Source organism: Gossypium hirsutum, chromosome A07 (genome assembly GCF_007990345.1).
Source record: "Gossypium hirsutum isolate 1008001.06 chromosome A07, Gossypium_hirsutum_v2.1, whole genome shotgun sequence".
NCBI classification, from domain to species: Eukaryota; Viridiplantae; Streptophyta; class Magnoliopsida; order Malvales; family Malvaceae; genus Gossypium; species Gossypium hirsutum.
In genome coordinates this window covers 50,589,834-50,607,950 of record NC_053430.1, presented here as the reverse complement: position 1 = coordinate 50,607,950, position 18,117 = coordinate 50,589,834, and the positions used below count along the sequence as shown (strand labels likewise).

The following is an 18,117-nucleotide window of genomic DNA, read 5'->3' as shown; positions in this document are numbered from 1 at the left end:
TAAATATCAAATATCATATTTAAATATTATTTTAATTATAATAATTTTGAAAATTGATTAAATTATCTTTTTATGGAAAAATTATTATTTTACTCTTTTCATTATTTCTTCTTAAATTTTGGCAATTAGAACAAATTTAATTTTAATACAATTTAATGAGTTGTGAAAATTAGTTTTTTAAGAAAAATAAGAAAATTATAATTTAATCTTTATATTATTAAAAATTTTCAATTTAATCCCAAAATCTATTTGCAATGCATATTTCAACTTAGCCTTTTAGTCAATCAATAAATAATAACTCACCTTGACAACTGCTTTCACGTATTCATTCTCAAATATAAAATTTCTTTCATAAATTTTTTTATCTGATTTGTTCCATAACTTGTTCTTAAAATTTTCTTGATATTCAAACTCAGAATTATGTCAAATATTATATCAAAATTTTCGGAGTGCGACAATCAGCGTCACCACCGTGGACATTGTTGGGAGTCACCGACTTAAGGAGATCCGAAGCCTTCGGGACACGGTGCTCTACCAAACGTAAGAACCTTGTCGAAGAGGAAGAAATCGAGAGCCCAGGAGCCCCGTCTAGAGAAAAGGAGATAAGCCATCTCCAAGAGAGACTTGAAAAAATCATGTGGTGGTCCACCACCACCATTCTAGCAGCCAAAAGCTTGAGGAGGAGAGGGGAGATCTCGAAGTTATTTTTCCGAAAGACAAAGAAGGCAAGAGGAAAAAGGACTTACCAAATCAAGAGAGAGGTGAGAGGAAAGAGAGAAAGGGCAGTTGAAAATACAAATTAAGGTCGTATTTGTTCAACACCTAAAGAAGAAAGCATTAGTTGTCTGTCATTCGCTCATGTTATCCAACGATGGTTCAATGTTATTCCACTTTATATTCATGTCCTAACCTATGTATCTTGAGAGACATTGATTTTTATTTTTTTATTTTAATAAAAACACAATGATTTAGCCATTGTTTAAAACTTACTTTATCAATTCCCTTCATCGACTATCAGGAAGTCCAACAAATTAGAAAAATAAAATAAAAATCTAAAAGATTAAAAGGAAAGCGCTACCTTACCTCTCCTTTTCCAGGGAACATAAACCCTTCAAGCAGCAACAAGATCCCGATTTTCAAAGACTCAATAATGGATGAGTAAAGTCGTTTCCTTTTTCCTCCCTTAATTTCATTTTCATTGAAATTGTTTTCTTCTCTTTTATTTCTTTCAAAATCTCACTTTCACACTGTAAATTCATCTGTTTCTCAGATCTGAGCAGGACCCAAGAAGACTGACTTCCACATCGTCTTCTTCTTCATCCACAACAAGCGTTCACGTCACGGCCTTGGACGGCCTGGTAAACGTCAACTCCCTCTTCACCATCGCCGTCTTCGTGGGCCTTTCTTTAACCACGCCAGGCCAACATAGCCTCGAGAATCGAGCCCCCTGCGACGCCGGCATCGACGTTGCGAAAAAGCTCTTGGTTTTCGAGGTAGTCTCCTTCAGCTTCTTCCTATTCTCGTCCCTGGTAGCTCAGGGTTTGAAGCTTGCCATCAACTTGTTGAACAGCAAAGATGTGGACGAAGCTATCAGGGCCCACATTAACCTTAAAGTTCTGAGGTTAGGGATGATGGGGTCGGCGGTGGGGTCGGTTATGGGGTGCTTGTTTTTGATGCTTTCGATGGTGAATGTGATCGAGATCCGATTGGGGATGTTGTCTTGTGGGAGTAAGTCTGCGGTTCACTCAGTCACGGCTTTAGTTCTTCTGGTTTCTTCTGCGCTCTTTTTTTACATTTCCACTGCTGTTTATGCTTTCTTGCATTGATGGAATGAAAGAGAATAGGATGCCCATAATTATCAAGTTTAATCTTAGTTTTGGAAACAACATTGTGTTGCTATCTTCTGGTTGAGTTGAGGAAATATGTTCAAGTATTAATTTGAATTTTAGTTCTAGTTTACGGGGAAATGTTTACCCTTGATTTACAATATGGTGTTCTTATGTTTGATTTGGGTATAATATGAATTTCTAGGTGTCCTATGGATTTGATGATCGTTTGTCTCCGGGTAGAAGCATTCGACAACAACCCTAAATCTTTAGGGTTGAGTTCCAAAGTGAAAGGATGAAAGAAGAAATTGAAAAGTAGAAATACCATAAATTTTAGAATAAATTATATTAATTATGTGGAAGGTTTTTTATTGGTAATTTAACTTTAAAAAATTATAATTTATTTATTAAATTATTTAAAAGTTGTAATTGTTAAATTCGATGTTATATAATTCATTTTGTTCATATTGCTTCCATCAATCAAAAGTTCTTTTTCTCTATCTTTTCTATTGTTATTTTTTTGTTCATGAATTGGCTTTGGATAATACGGATCTCTAAACCGAAATTTTAACAATTCTTTTTCAACCTTTAACATAAATTGATAGATCGATTTGGATAAATGGTATGTTCTATTAATTGATGGATATTGATCCACTGCACTGATTATCGAATTGTTGTTTAGAGCTTGCTGGTGGTACTTTTTTTTAAAAAAAAAGAAGTTAACAATCCAATGGCTTGTATAAAAACTTTTAAATAATTTAGTTAAATGAAAACTTTTAAATAGTTTAGAGACTAAGTTATAACTTTTTTTTAGTTAAGTAATCAAAATGAAAACTTACTCATAATTTAGTAACTAATGGTATAGTTTACCTTAAATTTTAAGTGTGTTTACTATGGGAGAAAAGTAAGAGGAGAGAATATAAGTTAGATGGTTATTTTTCATCTTAACGGCAAAATTAGGCTTAAATGCTGATTTTATTTTTTAATTAGACCTTTAAGCCATTTTTTTAGGGAAATAGGTTATTTTTAGGAGAGAGAAAAGAAAAATGTAGTCAACTAAATATGCTTTTCTTCAACCGTAACAAAGCAACGACTTTTTAAACATAATTTATTAATAAATACATAGTTTATACATTAAATATTTTTATTTATTATACGTTTCAACTAATATATCACTTGTACAGGTGGAATCATGGGCCGAATTACATGGGATTGGCCGACGAGATTTTAGGTTGTTATTAGATCAACGCTCGGAAGCTGAGGTTATTCACTTATTCTTTCGAACCTATATTAATTATGCAATGATTCGTAAAAAAATTCGTACATAATGATAATTACAATTCTGCTTTTCAGTTTGAATGGATATCGTACGTCAACACCAATATCATATCTTGCACCTTGCTGGAAAAGTTGGCTAATCAAGAGATGTGGGATGCCAAGACGTCTTTGGTAGTGTATGCGACAATAGAAATGCATGAATCAGACCAGGTATTATGGTAGTTCGAGTAGAGGCAACTAATTCTGCCGCCACCGCGAAAACTGAAAGAGCTGCACAAGGTGGACATGTGGGGGAATAATGGCGATGTCTGGGCGTAGCAGTACGGGCAGCACATTGAGGCTTGGGATCATAGGATGCAATCCTTACTTATTCGCGAAACATTTTTTCAACGGACACGGTGGTAGATGCCAAGTACCTGTCATGGCTCAGACTCGCAAGCAAGTTGTATCTACTGTTGTTAGAGGAGAGGATAAGACAACTTCGACGCAAGAGGTAACGACGACTGCTACAGCAACAGCATAGAAGGGAATGCGGTCACACAATAGGATTGTCACCAACCCCGGCAGAAGAAGCATCGTATGTGTCTATGCAATATATGGGTCAATTCACTCCACTTATTCCGGTTCATTTCACTAACCCCAATTTTTTTTCACAAGCACCACCACACTACGAACCACTGCTGCAAGTGGTTGGTTCTTCTATTCCTACAGGTACATATTTCCCTACACCGACGTCCCTCGCATACTTCACCCCCTACCTACCCAAATGTCGGGTCAGATACTCGGGCATGCACTGCCACCGATGACGATGACGATGCAAATACAGATGCTCATACAGCACTTGACATCAATACAAATGCTCAAGGCAATACCGACATACTTGAGATTTGGGGCACCTTATGGTTACTCGCCTATAATGACCTAAACACCGCCTGATTCACTGTTTTATCAGGTGGATCATCGACACAACCATCGCTCGCTAGAGTGTCAGATACACGATGAAAGGCTAGGACAACGCAGCAATCAACCAAGGAGAATGAGAATGACGCTAACGAACTCGAAGATGAAGGCTAAGGGGCATTAGTAGATAGGAGTCTTAGCGAAGATGACGCTGAAGAGGAAGTTTATAGGCCTGCACCTCTGAATGTACCTTGATTGCACCTCCAAATGTACATCCAATTGTACCTTCGGCTGTACGCAGAAATCCTCTACATGATCGTCGTCCATTTCCTTATGGCATACATTCTCCCCAACGACACGACTGATGTATTTTTGTTATTCTTAATATTGCTATGTAAATATATACAAAAGAAAATAAATAAATAAATCATTTTATTCGAACATTACATTTGTCTTCATTTCTGTGTAACGTGAGTTATGTGTAAGTTAACAATATATAACAAATTTGGATCACCTGAATAAAGGAAGCACTGCATCCGCAATATTATTTGGAAAAACCCTACGTGGAGGTCTCAATCATCTACCGTTATGTGGTAATGGATCAGCGTATAACGAGGGAGCTAGTTGATGGTCGTTACGAGGCCACAAGCTCAATATTTTCGGATACCCGAAAATGATGCCCTATAAATACCATACAAAAGTTTAAGGGCATATTCATACGGAAAAACTCTAAGGCTTCCCGCTACAATTGATGTAATTTTTTTCTCCATTTCTAAGTAATCGGTACCTTTAACCTTCTTTCTTATTCGAAGGCCGGCACTGTTGTGGATACAAGAGGACTCTCAAGCGGGGAATGACTGTTATGGTGCAGTAAAAGTTATACTCCTTTTTAGGCAACGACGGTTGTCGTTATTAAACAAGTCATTACTAAGTACAGCCACTGATGTGCCAACCCGAGTTTGACCTTTACTGTGTTAGAACATCTGCTCTCCACCTGAGAGCCCTCTTGTGCCCACCTTGGTGGTAACCTTTGGATAAGAACGAAAGGTTAAAGATACCGACTTCTTGGAAATAGAGAAAAAAAGTTACATTGATTACATCGGAAGTCCCTAATTTTTTTCGTATGATTATGGCCTCAATCTTATATATGGTACATATAGGGTATTGTTTGTAGGTATCCAAAAAGCTTGAACTCCTGACCACGTAACGACCGTCACTTGGCCTTCCTGTTATACTCGTACCCATGACTGCATCATGATTGCCGACTGGGACTTCTACCTAGACTTCGACCCTTGATCGTTTCAAGCATTATTACCCCAAAACTAGATTTCCCCACAATGGGTTTCTAAGGTGATGGTTCTTTCCCGCAATGACATATGAAATGTATGTGTTCTGATGCATGTTATCACATTCCCAACCCCTCAAATCTACCTATGAACTTTTACGATTCTAGTCGAAGACCCTAAACCTTAGAATATGCACCAAGCCCTATTAAAAAAATAAAAAAAATTAGGTTTTTTAGGACAGAGAAAGCGAAAGTTTAATTAAAAATGACATATTTTTCTAAATTAAAAAAAATCAACTTATGGTGCTAATTTAGCCTTTGTTTCTACTCTACCAAGCAAAGTTTAAGCTTTAAAGTAGTTAAAAGCTTTTCTTCTAGGACTCGAAGACTCGTCATTTTGAAATGCTCTAATTTAATATTTAATCTTTAATTTAAAATAATTTATTCTATTTAATTCTAGTTAATTTAAATAATTAACATTATTAATTATTATAATTAATTAAAGTTGATGTGATTTTTAATAAAAAAATACATTTCTAAACACAAAATAATATGCAATTGAGATAAGCTTGAAGTAGTTTTTTTTTGTTTAAAATCTGTTTGTATTTTAATTAAAATGGTTAATAATTAAATATTTAGATTAACTAATGATATTGTAAAAATAGATAGATCAAGTTATGTTAAATTAAATTTACTGTAGTTAAAATGTTGTTTGATAAATTAAAAAATTAAGAACTAATTTATTTATTTTTTTGCTTTAAAAAATTGATATTCATTAAAGAAGGGATAGGTACAACTAAGACTGACAAAAAAAAACACAAGGAAAACATGAAACGACAACAAAAGTAGGAAAAAAACCAATACAAAACAGGTAAACAGCACACAAAAAAAAACCACTATCAAACCCCAAACCCATTCCCCAAAACTTCCCAAGAGAATATCAGCAGCCGAAACCTTTCCAAGTAAAACAGAGCCTCAAAACAATCAAAGATCTAGAAAGAAAAAAGCATTGAAACAACCACCATTGGAGATTCGCAAGAACCTTCTCCAACCCACAAAGCTGAAAACCTCCTTACTGATGACAAAGACAGCAAGCCCAGTCCGCCTCCACTATTTTCTCCACAGAAGCAGGAATTTCTTCAACCCAAAAGCATGCCAAAGATCGTCCACGCCCCTCCATAGCCAATGAGTGAGCCGCTTTATTAACACCACGCGGAACGAAATAGTAAGACACTTCTCAAATTGGCCTTCCAATATCTGAATATGCTGTGAAATTGGCCTGAGTATAGATCTATCCTCCCTACTAGAACTGAGTTTTATAATAGTAGTTAAAGAATCTCCTTCCAGAAGGACCGACCTAAAACCCATAGAAATCGCAAACAGGATAGCCCGCTCACAAGCCCTAGCTTCTACAACAAAGGCATCTACAACAGCTTTATAAGGGTAAGTGCATGCACCCATTATTTTATCCTCTGCATTTCGAGCAATAACAGAAGCAATAGAAGAATTAGAATCACTATTAAAAGAGGTGACAAAATTTAATTTAATAACCCAAGGGTTGGGAGGTTGCCAAATTTATTTCCCTTTATTACTAGGCTGACCAACAGTAGCATAACTCAACCTTAACTCCTGTGTATACCTTTGAACAAACATCAAAATATCCTGCAAAGAAAACTTTAGACCTTCGTGAATGGCCTTGTTTCGTTTAAACCAAAGAGCCTAAAATGCAATGATTAACAATTTCCTTGTACTTTCATCTGTTTCAATAAAAAAACTTACAACTTGATTCTTGCAATCCAATGTGTTCCTGATGAGAGCGATTGGAATATTCAAAAAGTGCCACAGTTGTCGTAGAATATCACAGTACCACAATAAGTGATCAGAATCCTCCGGAGACTCCTTGCACAAAGGACAAGCATTGTCAACACAAAGTCGCCGCTTGAGTAGATTAGTGAAATGAGGCACATAGTCATTAATCAATCTCCACATGTGAATTTTTAGTTTAGAGGGAAGCTGTAATTCCCAAAGCAACTTGTAGAAATTCTTATTGTTGTCTATAACAGCTGATTTGTACTTAGAACACTGTGACTTCTCTGTAAGCAAAGCCCGATATCCACTTTTAATCGAGTACTCCCTAGTGGTGTCATGACACCAAACCAACGTGTCTTGAGCTCTGATAGGTGCTAGAGGTATACTAAGGATACGACTAGCTTACTCTTGGTCAACAATTCGATAGATCACATCCTTAATCCAGGTATTTGAAACTCCATCGATTAACTGATCCATGGTAGTCCAAGTAGTACTGATACTCTGAACTGACAATCTATTGTTTCCAGGGCCAGGAAGCCATGGGTCGTTCCAAATGTTCACATCTTCACCATTACCAATCCGCCAGAGTAATCCGTCTTTAATCAACTCCTTAGCACTACATATACTTCTCCAAGTAAACGATGGATATGAACCAATTCTAGCTGACAAAACATTAGAATAAGGATAATAACGTGCCTTAAAAACCTTCGCTAAGAGACAACCAGGTTGGGCCAAAAGTCGCCAAACTTGCTTAGCTAATAAGGCTTTATTAAACAACCATAAATCCCGAAATCCCATTCCACCTTCAACTTTGGGGAAACACAAATCGCTCCAAGTACTCCAATGGATACCCTTTTTTGATTTACTGTTAGCCCACCAAACTTGTTTAAAATTCCTTCTAACTCATTACATAAACATTTCGGTAAAGAAAAACATTGCATGATGTAAACCGGAATCGCTTGCAATACCGCCTTGATGAAGACCTCTTTTCCTCCCACCGAAAGATATTGAGAGCTCCAACTCTCAATCTTTTGACAAAACCTGTCCACAAAATTGGCAAAAGCCCATCGTTTCTTCTTTCCTACCATCATTGGCAAGCTCAAATGTTTCTCTAGGTTTGAGGCCACCCTTACTCCTAAGATGCTGGTGATAGAATCCCTCTCTTGTTGGCATATATTAGCTCTAAAGTAGATAAGCGATTTATCCAAATTTACTTGCTGTCCCGAAATCAATTCGTATTCTTTCATTATATTCCTAATGACATTGGCCCCCTCCTCAGATGCATCTCCAAAAAGGATATAGTTGTTCGCAAACAACAAATGATTGATTACAAATCTATTCCTTCCTATTAGAGTACCTCTCAACATCTTGTTATTAGTAGCCTCATTCATCAAGATAGAAAGTCCTCAGCACAGATTAAAAAAAGGTAAGGATTCAGCGGGTCGCCTTGTCTCAGCCCCCTTGTAGGAGAAAATCGATCATTAATGTCTTCATTAATGCCCACAGTATAAGTAATCGAGCACACACATCGCATTATCAAAACAACCCAATCCTGATGAAACCTTAACTTAGACATCATACCAGCCAAAAAGTCCCATTCAACTCGATCATATGCTTTGCTCATATCGAGCCGCGTTTCTTCATCTTAAGGGAATGTAAGACTTCATAAGCGATTAAGACATTATCCGAGATATGTCTCCCCGGAATAAAAGCCCCTTGGGCTTCATCAATACAATGACCCAGAATTAAACTCATTCGATTCACCAACACTTTCACAATAATCTTATAAATCACATTACACAAGCTTATGGGTCTAAATTGTGAGAGAGTCTTAAGTTTCGCCACTTTTGGGATTAATACTATATGGGTTTTATTGATTTCCTCCATTTTAGTATCCCCCTTTAAGATAGATAGACAATAATTAGAGACATCAGTGCCAATAACATGCCAATACCTTTGATAGAATAGAGCTGGAAAACCATCAACACTTGGGGACTTAAGGGGCGCCATCATTTTCACCGCTTGCCAAATTTCATCCGCAATAAAAGGTTGAAGCAAATAATCATTCATATTCTTCGAGATCTTTCGCTCAACAAGGCCCAATAAAACGATCATCTTCGCCAACATCAGAATCCTGTATAGATCACAAAAAAATTCGACGCAATCTACAACATTTCAGTTGATTTAGAAACCCATTGTCCATTCTTATCCTCAAACCCCAAAATTCGATTACTATTGTGACGAGAAACAACAAATTTATGAAAAAAACTAGTATTTTTATCACCATTTTGTAACCAATTAACCCGCACACGCTGTTCCCAGAACAGTTCATCTTTATCCGCTTCCAAATTTAAACCTAACTGCACCTCCACAATTTCTGCCAACACTTCATCAGTTGGGTCTCTATCATAGAGCTCCAATAGACGTTTCTCTAAAATCAACCGCTGCTCTTTTTTCTCCTATCCTGTAGTGCGACTCCAAGATTTAAAGAGATGGCCCGCCTTAGTGAGTTTAGCAGGCACACTCATATTTGGATCAGCCCAAGCCTTGCGAACGGACTCTTCAAAGGATTGCTCAAGACACCATTTTACTTCAAAACGAAAAAGCAGGTTCCACTTACTCTTCCCATAACACATTTTCCCAATTGTATCCAAAAAGATCAGGCAATAGTTTGAGATAGTGTGAGCCAGATGCTCAACTAGATACATTGGAAAAAGATTTATCCAGTCCAAATTTGCAACTCCCCTGTCTAACCTCTCTCGTATATTAGTAGACTGAAAATGACTTCTCTCCCACATGAACCACCTTCCAATAAACCCCAAATCGTTTAGGCGACACTCTTCCAACACATTTCTAAACTCAGCTATTTGTAAGTTGTCCCCCTTTTTTTTCAAAGGAGCTAGTAATTTCATTACAATCTCCAAGTACCAACCAAGGCCCCAAATGATCATTAGCTAACTGAGCAAGCAACTCCCAAGAATGTCGCGATATCGTTCATCCGGATGTCCATAAAACCCTGTAAGTCTCCAATTGACGCCATTTTCATTGTCATAAATATCAATATTCACATGGTAATTCGAATAACTTCTAAGAGAGACCAAAGAATTACCATTCCATCCCAACGATAATCCCCCTTTAGTACCAACTGCCCTAACGTCAATACTATTTGTAAACCCACATTTCAACCGAATCATCTCCATTCTCTTCGCATTTAACTTTTTTTCCATAAGAAACAAAATTCGGGGATTAATGGCTCTTAATTTATTTTTGAGCCTTCTAACCGTTCATGGCCTTCCCAAGCCACTAACATTCCAACTAAGGATCTTCATTGTGCCCGACTACTCTGACCTGCAAAGCTAGCCAATATGATATGGGCCTCATCAATTGAGCCACTGTCTAGAAGGGTAATTAAATCACTCACCACCCTCTGCCTTTTCTTTCCTTCCAAAGGGCTTATTGGATCATTTTCATTAGCCATATAAAACTTCATAGGCTCACTCCTATATTCGGCCTCAGACAAGCCATTATGACCCATATTTGTCCATTTATCAGCTCCCTTAATTAATGATAATTGACCAGATCCTTGGGGAACCAAATTGGGATTGTGATAAGATTCAACCGCCATACTCCCCTGATTGCTCCCATAATTTAACCCCTCCCCTAAATTAGCGCCCCAAAAATCTTTCTTTATTCATCGTACAACACTCCGAGCCATCTGCCTCTCTAAGCCATTTACTCACCGATGTATTCCACCGTCACACCACCGCCCGTAAAGAAATATCCCACCCAAAAACAATCTTGGAAGGCTCAATTCTGGTACGAAAATGGCAGAAACTCTCCCCATGCCCTAATTTACCACAAATGAAACAGAACAAGCTGAGCTTCTCATATTGGAATCTTGTATAAACAACCCGATCTTTTCCAATCATAATTTTCTTCTTCCGCTTCAAAGGAACTGTCACATCCAACCGAACTCGAATACGCATAAAAGATTGAAAACCCCTTGACAAAAGCGACGTGTCATAGTCAATAAATTGTCCTAGAAAACTCCCAATTTGTGCGGCCATTTGTTCTGACATCAAACTTGGTGGGAGATCATGAACTTGCACCCAAAAATCTGATAAGTTTAACAACACTAACATCGGATGTTCCCCCAATTGAATCCTATGAAGCAACAATAAATAGTTGTTAAAGAACCATGGTAAACCCGCAAGAACACGTTGGACATCTACCTCATGAAAGAATTGGAAAAGCACCCATTTCTCCCCTAAATTTGAAATACAAATTCCTTTGATTGGATGCCAAAGGTCTACTAAAGTGTTCGTAGTGAAGGAAAGTGAACTACACTATTAGTCAAGCAGCACCCCACTAGACAAAGATGATACGACTGGTCAAACACCGCAGCGTCCCCATGAAGCGCTTCTTCTTCCTCATCAAGCAACGACAGATTAGCCAAATCTTCCTCCATCACAAACCGTCTTCAGACCAAAACACACTACTTAACACAACAAAAATCTCAAAAACGTGTCAAAAGACAGACGAAAGAACCATGTCAAAAGACAGACTCATTAAAAGGTATGACTTAATTAAGTACTAATTTAAGTTACAAAGTTTGTTTGTTATATTACTTAAAATAAACACGGAAGGTAATTAGATTGCTTTTAAAAAAATTAAAGGTAAAATATTTAAATAATAATTTTTTTAACATTAATTTCATTATAGGTTTCTCTTTTTGATACAATGCCTAGAATATCCATAGTACCTCCTCACCCCTTAAATAGGAGGATAATGCACTTCAACATACTTGAACTCACGTCTTCCTGCATTAATAACAATGTCAATATCAATTGAGTTAAGACTCAATTGCCTTAAAGAATAATATTAAAAGAATATAAATAATTGAAAAAATTCCACATTAAGTGATAAATAACTTTTTATCTACTTATGATTTTCAACTTTTTTTTCGTTGAAAAATTCTATTAATTATATTTTTATTAGTTTAAATTATTAAATATGCTTAAAAAATTAAATCATTCAAACGTAAAAAAAAAAAAGCGAAAATAATAATTTCATCTTTTGAGAATAGTGGAAATGTTTGTAGACATTGGGTATGGACTTACTAAAAATGGTTTATCTCGAGGGCTTTTTTCTTTTTTTTTTTTTCCTTTGATTAGTTGATGAGCTCTTCATCTTTGGTGAATGCTAAATGGTGAAGTGTTGTTTGCATGTAACTTGGGAAATGATACTGTAGCTATTTCAGGTTAATACGTCTGTGCCTAATCTAAATTATTGATTTAGTTGATGTCAATAATTATTTGAGCAAACAATTTAATTAGAGAAAATAATGAAAGTTTCGTAATTAAAATTATTTAATAATATTTTAGTTTTTTATTTTAAAAAAAATTAATAAAAATATATTTATGGTGAGATTTGAATCCATGTTAATTATATTAGTAAAATATTAAATTTTTTATATGTTCTTATTTTAATATGCAAATTTTATTACCTCTACTAGTTCTATATATTAATAATATTGTTAATTGATTTAGTGTCACAAGTTAAGTCGATATTAATTCATGATTGATAACAATATCATGATAAATAATTACAGTACATTTAGTATTGTTAATCTGGTGTTTCTATGTGTTTAGTTTTTTTTTTTACTTATAATTTAATTTTTTATTTTAATATCGTATATGTTTCTTATATTATTATGATTAATTAATTTTAAACCCTACGTTTTATTATTTATTATATGTTATTTTTAAACACGTTTATATTCTAAATCAATAGTTTTCACACGTATACATATGTAATAGAATTTCTTATATCGTAAAATATAACAATTTGGATGAATTTGTTAAATTAAGTTTTGCTTGAGTCTTTGCTCCTTTCAGTCATAGTTGTTTTGATTTCACCTTGTAGAACTTAAAACATAGTTATTTCCAGTCCAGGTGGTTTAGCTCACCAGGACATCTTTTTAATAATTTGATTTAAAATTATTATTTAATTTAATTTTTATTATCGTGTTTTTATTTTTTAAATAATCATAAATATAATAATGTCTTGAAATTTTAAGTACAATTAATAGTATTTGTCTTAATTAAATAAAAAATATAAAAATATCCATGCATTTTAAAATTGTTTACTAAGTTAAATAGAAATTATGTATTAATTACTGTAAAATAATCATGAATTTCTTGATTTATTTGCAAAAAGAAGTAAGGTTTAATATAACGGCACGCAAAATGATTTATCATCAATAGTTACAAGAATAAGATAACTCAAAATGTACAACAAAATTCCAATTTTAAATTAAAAATAGATACACTAAAAAATCTTTAACAAGTTGGATGAGACATTTGACTAACATAATTTGTTATCATTCTTATTGATACCCCTAGCAAACGGATGGGGGAACTACCGTCACTTTGACCCTGAGATCAAGAAACCGATGCTTGGACAATGGCTTGACATCAATAAATGCTTTCAATACCTAAAAATTCTCTCTAACCGCTTCGAATGTCTATAGTAAAATGAGAAGGTATAAATATCATTCAAAGACACTCATATAGAGGCAAGAACTAAAGACACAAAGATTAAGAGCTTAATTTTAACCTTTTTTTTATTATTATTATTATTATTATTATCATTTTTTCTTGTACACATTTGTGGTTTTAGTTGTTATTCATTCTTTTAAGTGTTATATTCTTGTGTGAGAGCGCTTAATTGTTATATATCAACTTTCTAGAAGTGATAATCATTTCCAAACCCTAGTTATAGTAAGCTAAAGTAGTAGAGATAGATAATTGTACATTAATACTTACTTTTTAAAGTATGTTTGCAAACCTATAATATTTTTTAAATCTAAAATGTTGAAAAAACTATTTTTTTAAAAAAAAACTAAAATTGAAATATCACTATTTCATTAATATTAGCACTAAATTATTTCCATTAAATGTTTTAAAATAATTTTTTTTGCATGCATTTTAAAAAATCTAAAATTGATCTATTTCTATTTAACCCTCAAAATAATAAACACACTGTAATAAAACAAATTATCAAAAGTTTTATTCAAAAATTTAAAGTACAATTTTACAAAATTTTAAAGCCGAAAATATTGTTTATAATTTTTCTAATAAAAGGTTGTAAGCGACATGGATACAATCAAGATCAAAATCGTAAACGATATTGTTTATATATTTCTAATTTTCAAATATATAAATTTTCTAATTAATATATTTAATTTTATTTAAATAATAAAAAATTTATAAAATAAATGAGCACGAGATAAAATAAAATAAAAAACAGTGTATATATAACATTGACCACCCCTACTACTTTTCAACACAATACCATTATTAAATATAATACAAATTATACTTAGACAATTAATATATTTATTTCAACGAAAAAATATATATATTTAATGGGTTAATTGCACTAAACAATCACTCATATTCTAAATTTGAAGTTCAATGGCTAATTCAAAATCCGAATTATAGTTTGGGGACATCCAGGGCAGTTAACCTTTAAAATTTGACATTCCTAATAATTTATGTTTATGTTATAGATGAATAAATTGCAAAATTACACGAGAATGATTTGCTGTAATTTAACCTTGTTGCCTGTACAATAACATTTACATTTTACCGAATATGTGACTTCGAAATAAAAATTTCATAGATACAATGAAAATCAAACTTGTCATGCATGTCTGTATTAAACATTAGATTTTGTGGTGCTTTAGAATGGAAAGATTGCATTATCATCCTCAACAAATGTTTTCATTTCATGCATTAATGATATCATTTAATTAAAACAAATGCAAATATTTTTATGTTTCTACCAAGTTGTAGATGTGTAAATCCATCAAGGAAGAAATCACAAATGTTCAAAACCACAAGGCAGTCAAGTTCTTCCAATTCCTTTATCCATCAACAACTGAGAACAACAGCTTCTTTACATAATCATTATCTATCTACCTTTAACTACAAGGGCCAAGTAATGAACACAAAAGAATAGCATGTTCACCCGAGATACTATCGTTTTAATCATTTTAACTAAACAAACTTGTTACCCCCGTTAGGAAATGAAAACAAGGCTCAGCTTCTTGGAATGTCTATGTCTAACAGTGCAGCAGAACAAACCGTGTCCTTTCATACAAGTGGGGCACCAAATTTCAACTTGTTAAATAAATTTAATGTCGGTCCACTGGCCTAGCTCAAAACCATCTGTATTTCATCACCCTACACTATGCTATGGACCCAGTATAGGCAAACAGTAAATCTTACATGATAGGAAATCAAGATCTTTACACCCCAATTCAGACATTCTCAGATGAAACATTTCCTTATTTAATAGGTACATGTCCACTTTCTTATTCAACATTTCACAACCAAGTAGCTCAAGGCAAAGAAATTATTTGTTTACAAGATTGCTAAAGCATCCAGTATCTCGTATGAATAGTAAACGATGAAGAAGAGACAGATTATACACTTCATAGATTAAAAAGATCTCACCATGATGCAGAGCACTGTACTGGAGTATACCACGTCTGCAGTGATTCTCTGATTCTGGATATTAACTGATCCAAAATCCGACAACTTAGGTTATACTTACTAAAACGAGCTATTTTTTTAATGCTTTTCACGAGTCACGACTTCCACCATATGCCAAGAAAATAAGCAAATGGCATTGAACCAATCTGGTAGATACCACAAAAGTTCACTGGTTTTGTAAAAGTTTTAAAAACCTCTCCCAAAGCCCAAAATAAAAGGAAAAATGTCAAACTTAAAATATTTTTGGGAGACGAGAATGCTAGATCAAAAATCCACAAGACGGATATACTCCAATTACCATAAAAACTCTCTGAGAAAGAAAAGTGAAAACAGATTTCATCAAGGTTTACACCTGAGCATAACAATGTAAGTCCCTTAAATAAGAGAAAAAGAAAAAAGAGGGATCCAATAACAATGTCCTCAGTACACTGTACACCACCCATGTTATCACTGAAATAATATGGATTATGGACACATAGTACATGCATATGTGATGCAGAACAGGGGAAACTCAAGATTAGAAAATAATCAACAAAAAAAAAACTGAAACACGATATTGAAGCATAATTACAAAGGCCTTACAGAATGTTAACCAAGCAATAAATAATGGAAATGAAGCAAGACAGTTTTATTATTGAACTTAGTATCATGATTCATTCATGAACTCTCTTAAATCTTTTTTTTTTTTTACTGCAACAAAAAGTGACTCGATTCAACAACCATGCTTACATTCATAATAAAATAAAAATTTAACATATGAAAAAAATTTCATAGATTTTATCACCTGAAATCACCGTCCAAATGCTCCCGTCTCCATTTTTATATTCCATAATCCATATGATATGCCAACCATGATGATCATCGAAAATGTATGTTTGAAAACTTCCAATTTCCCTCTCATCGGCCATCCTGGCATAGCTAGAAGCCGGCTGGACTTGGTATGTCGGCAATTCCGCACTATATAGAATAAAGACAAAAACGCAAGCAAAGCACACAGGAACCTAGAGCAGACTCTCCAACAAAATTTACAGCATGGGGTGACCGGGACCCCAAAATCCCCTTTGATAGCTAAACTGATTGCACTAATGCACAACTGCTTTTGCCCACCTTTCTACATATGGTTCCTCCCAAACTTCCTTGATCAAGTTCATGTCCAAGTTTCGCGGATTGACTCTACAAATTTTATAAAGAAACGATCAATTCCGCTATTCATTAGCATGTTTTTCATAAAGCATTAATCAATTAAGAGTGAAGCAAGTAAAAAAAAAATTGAACCTTGGCAATTGATTCAGCTAACAAATCGTCATCTGGAATTGAATCGCCGGATTCAAAATCCCCTACCGCCATACAGTCCTTAGGCGTTTCGAACATCGACAAAGGAAGCTGCTTAACAACGACACCAACGTCAAAATAAATGAGACCGGAGCTGGGAACATCGACCCCAATCCCTTTAACCGGGAACCAAAGAAACAACTCTTGAGCCGCAATCCCCGACAACGCCCCGATCTGCCCATAACTCAAGGTACCCGACACATTGGTATCAAAATGCAACTGGCTTTCAAACTTGGCATTACAGGCCTGATCCAAATGAACCTCGAAGCGGCCCGTATCGTCGATGTCAAATCGGGATATACCCTTCGGAAGCAACCCCATGGGCAGCCCATGGGCCTTTAGGATATCGTAAATAGAATCTTTCTCGCAGCTGACAGCCGCGAAGATGAAAACAAGGTGAATACATGTGGAAACAATTAAAGGAATCATCATTTTGGGGAGGGGTTCTCACAAGGAATTTTGTGTTAAAGCATGGGGATTGGAGAATTGTTGGTCATAGAAACGGGAATTTAGATTTAGGGTTTATGGAAAATCTGAGATGAGAAGAAGAAGAGGAAGGAGAGGGTGTTGCCAGCTTGAATACAGAGAGGATTAGGAGAATGATGAATTATTGGAAGTAAAAGACTGCTCCCTCGATTTTCCCTTTGTGTTTTTTTTTTTTTTTGGGGTGGTGGGGGGACAGTCGCCGTTATCTTCTACGGTTGGGGTTGGTTTCTCATGTACGATTCCACCAATATTTTACTGCCACGTTGATGGCTATATTGTGATTATAAAAGTTTAATGCGCGACTCTCCCGGGGCTTCGGTTTTACTTTTCGCCCTTCATTTGCTGTTCACGCACGAGAAGCTTTTGTGTGATAGACGCGCTTCTAAGGAACGTGGTGGGGTAACCCACAGTGACTGCGCCGCGTGTGGTGATTATGGTTAGAGCGCTGGATTAAGGGACAAACACCCCCCCTCCCCGAATTAATGTCCATATTTGTTATATCTATTTTCAGTAAACTCTTGTTATTGATTTTTTATTGTTTAGAATTAATTCTAAGATTAAAATTTTAATAAATTATGAGTTTAACTACATAATTTTAATTTTTATATACATAATAATATTTTCACAAAAATTATTTTTT

The 18,117-nt window shown here is 34.8% G+C and overlaps 2 protein-coding genes across 4 annotated transcripts; one reads left to right on the top strand and one right to left on the bottom strand.

Moving 5' to 3' along the window:
* The first annotated feature begins 265 nt into the window (after positions 1-265).
* Positions 266-4,445, top strand: LOC107952761 (uncharacterized). 3 transcript variants are annotated; one of them, XM_016887927.2, is made up of 4 exons: positions 266-1,158; positions 1,271-1,728; positions 3,011-3,088; positions 3,180-4,445. In XM_016887927.2, exons 1-3 carry the CDS (start codon positions 1,151-1,153, stop codon positions 3,055-3,057), a joined length of 513 nt encoding a protein of 170 aa, XP_016743416.1. In that variant the 5' UTR covers positions 266-1,150; the 3' UTR covers positions 3,058-3,088; positions 3,180-4,445. The 3 variants fall into 3 exon arrangements, with proteins under 3 accessions (XP_016743416.1, XP_016743417.1, XP_016743415.1); XM_016887928.2 differs by lacking the exons at positions 3,011-3,088; positions 3,180-4,445 and adding an exon at positions 2,032-2,326; XM_016887926.2 differs by lacking the exons at positions 3,011-3,088; positions 3,180-4,445 and having other exon boundaries at positions 1,271-2,326.
* Positions 4,446-16,266: 11,821 nt separating this feature from the next.
* LOC107952760 (uncharacterized) lies at positions 16,267-17,777 on the bottom strand. Its single transcript, XM_016887925.2, has 2 exons — positions 16,935-17,777; positions 16,267-16,832 (listed from the first exon to the last, which is right to left on the bottom strand). Exons 1-2 carry the CDS (start codon positions 17,421-17,423, stop codon positions 16,728-16,730), a joined length of 594 nt encoding a protein of 197 aa, XP_016743414.1. The 5' UTR covers positions 17,424-17,777; the 3' UTR covers positions 16,267-16,727.
* Positions 17,778-18,117: the final 340 nt, after the last annotated feature.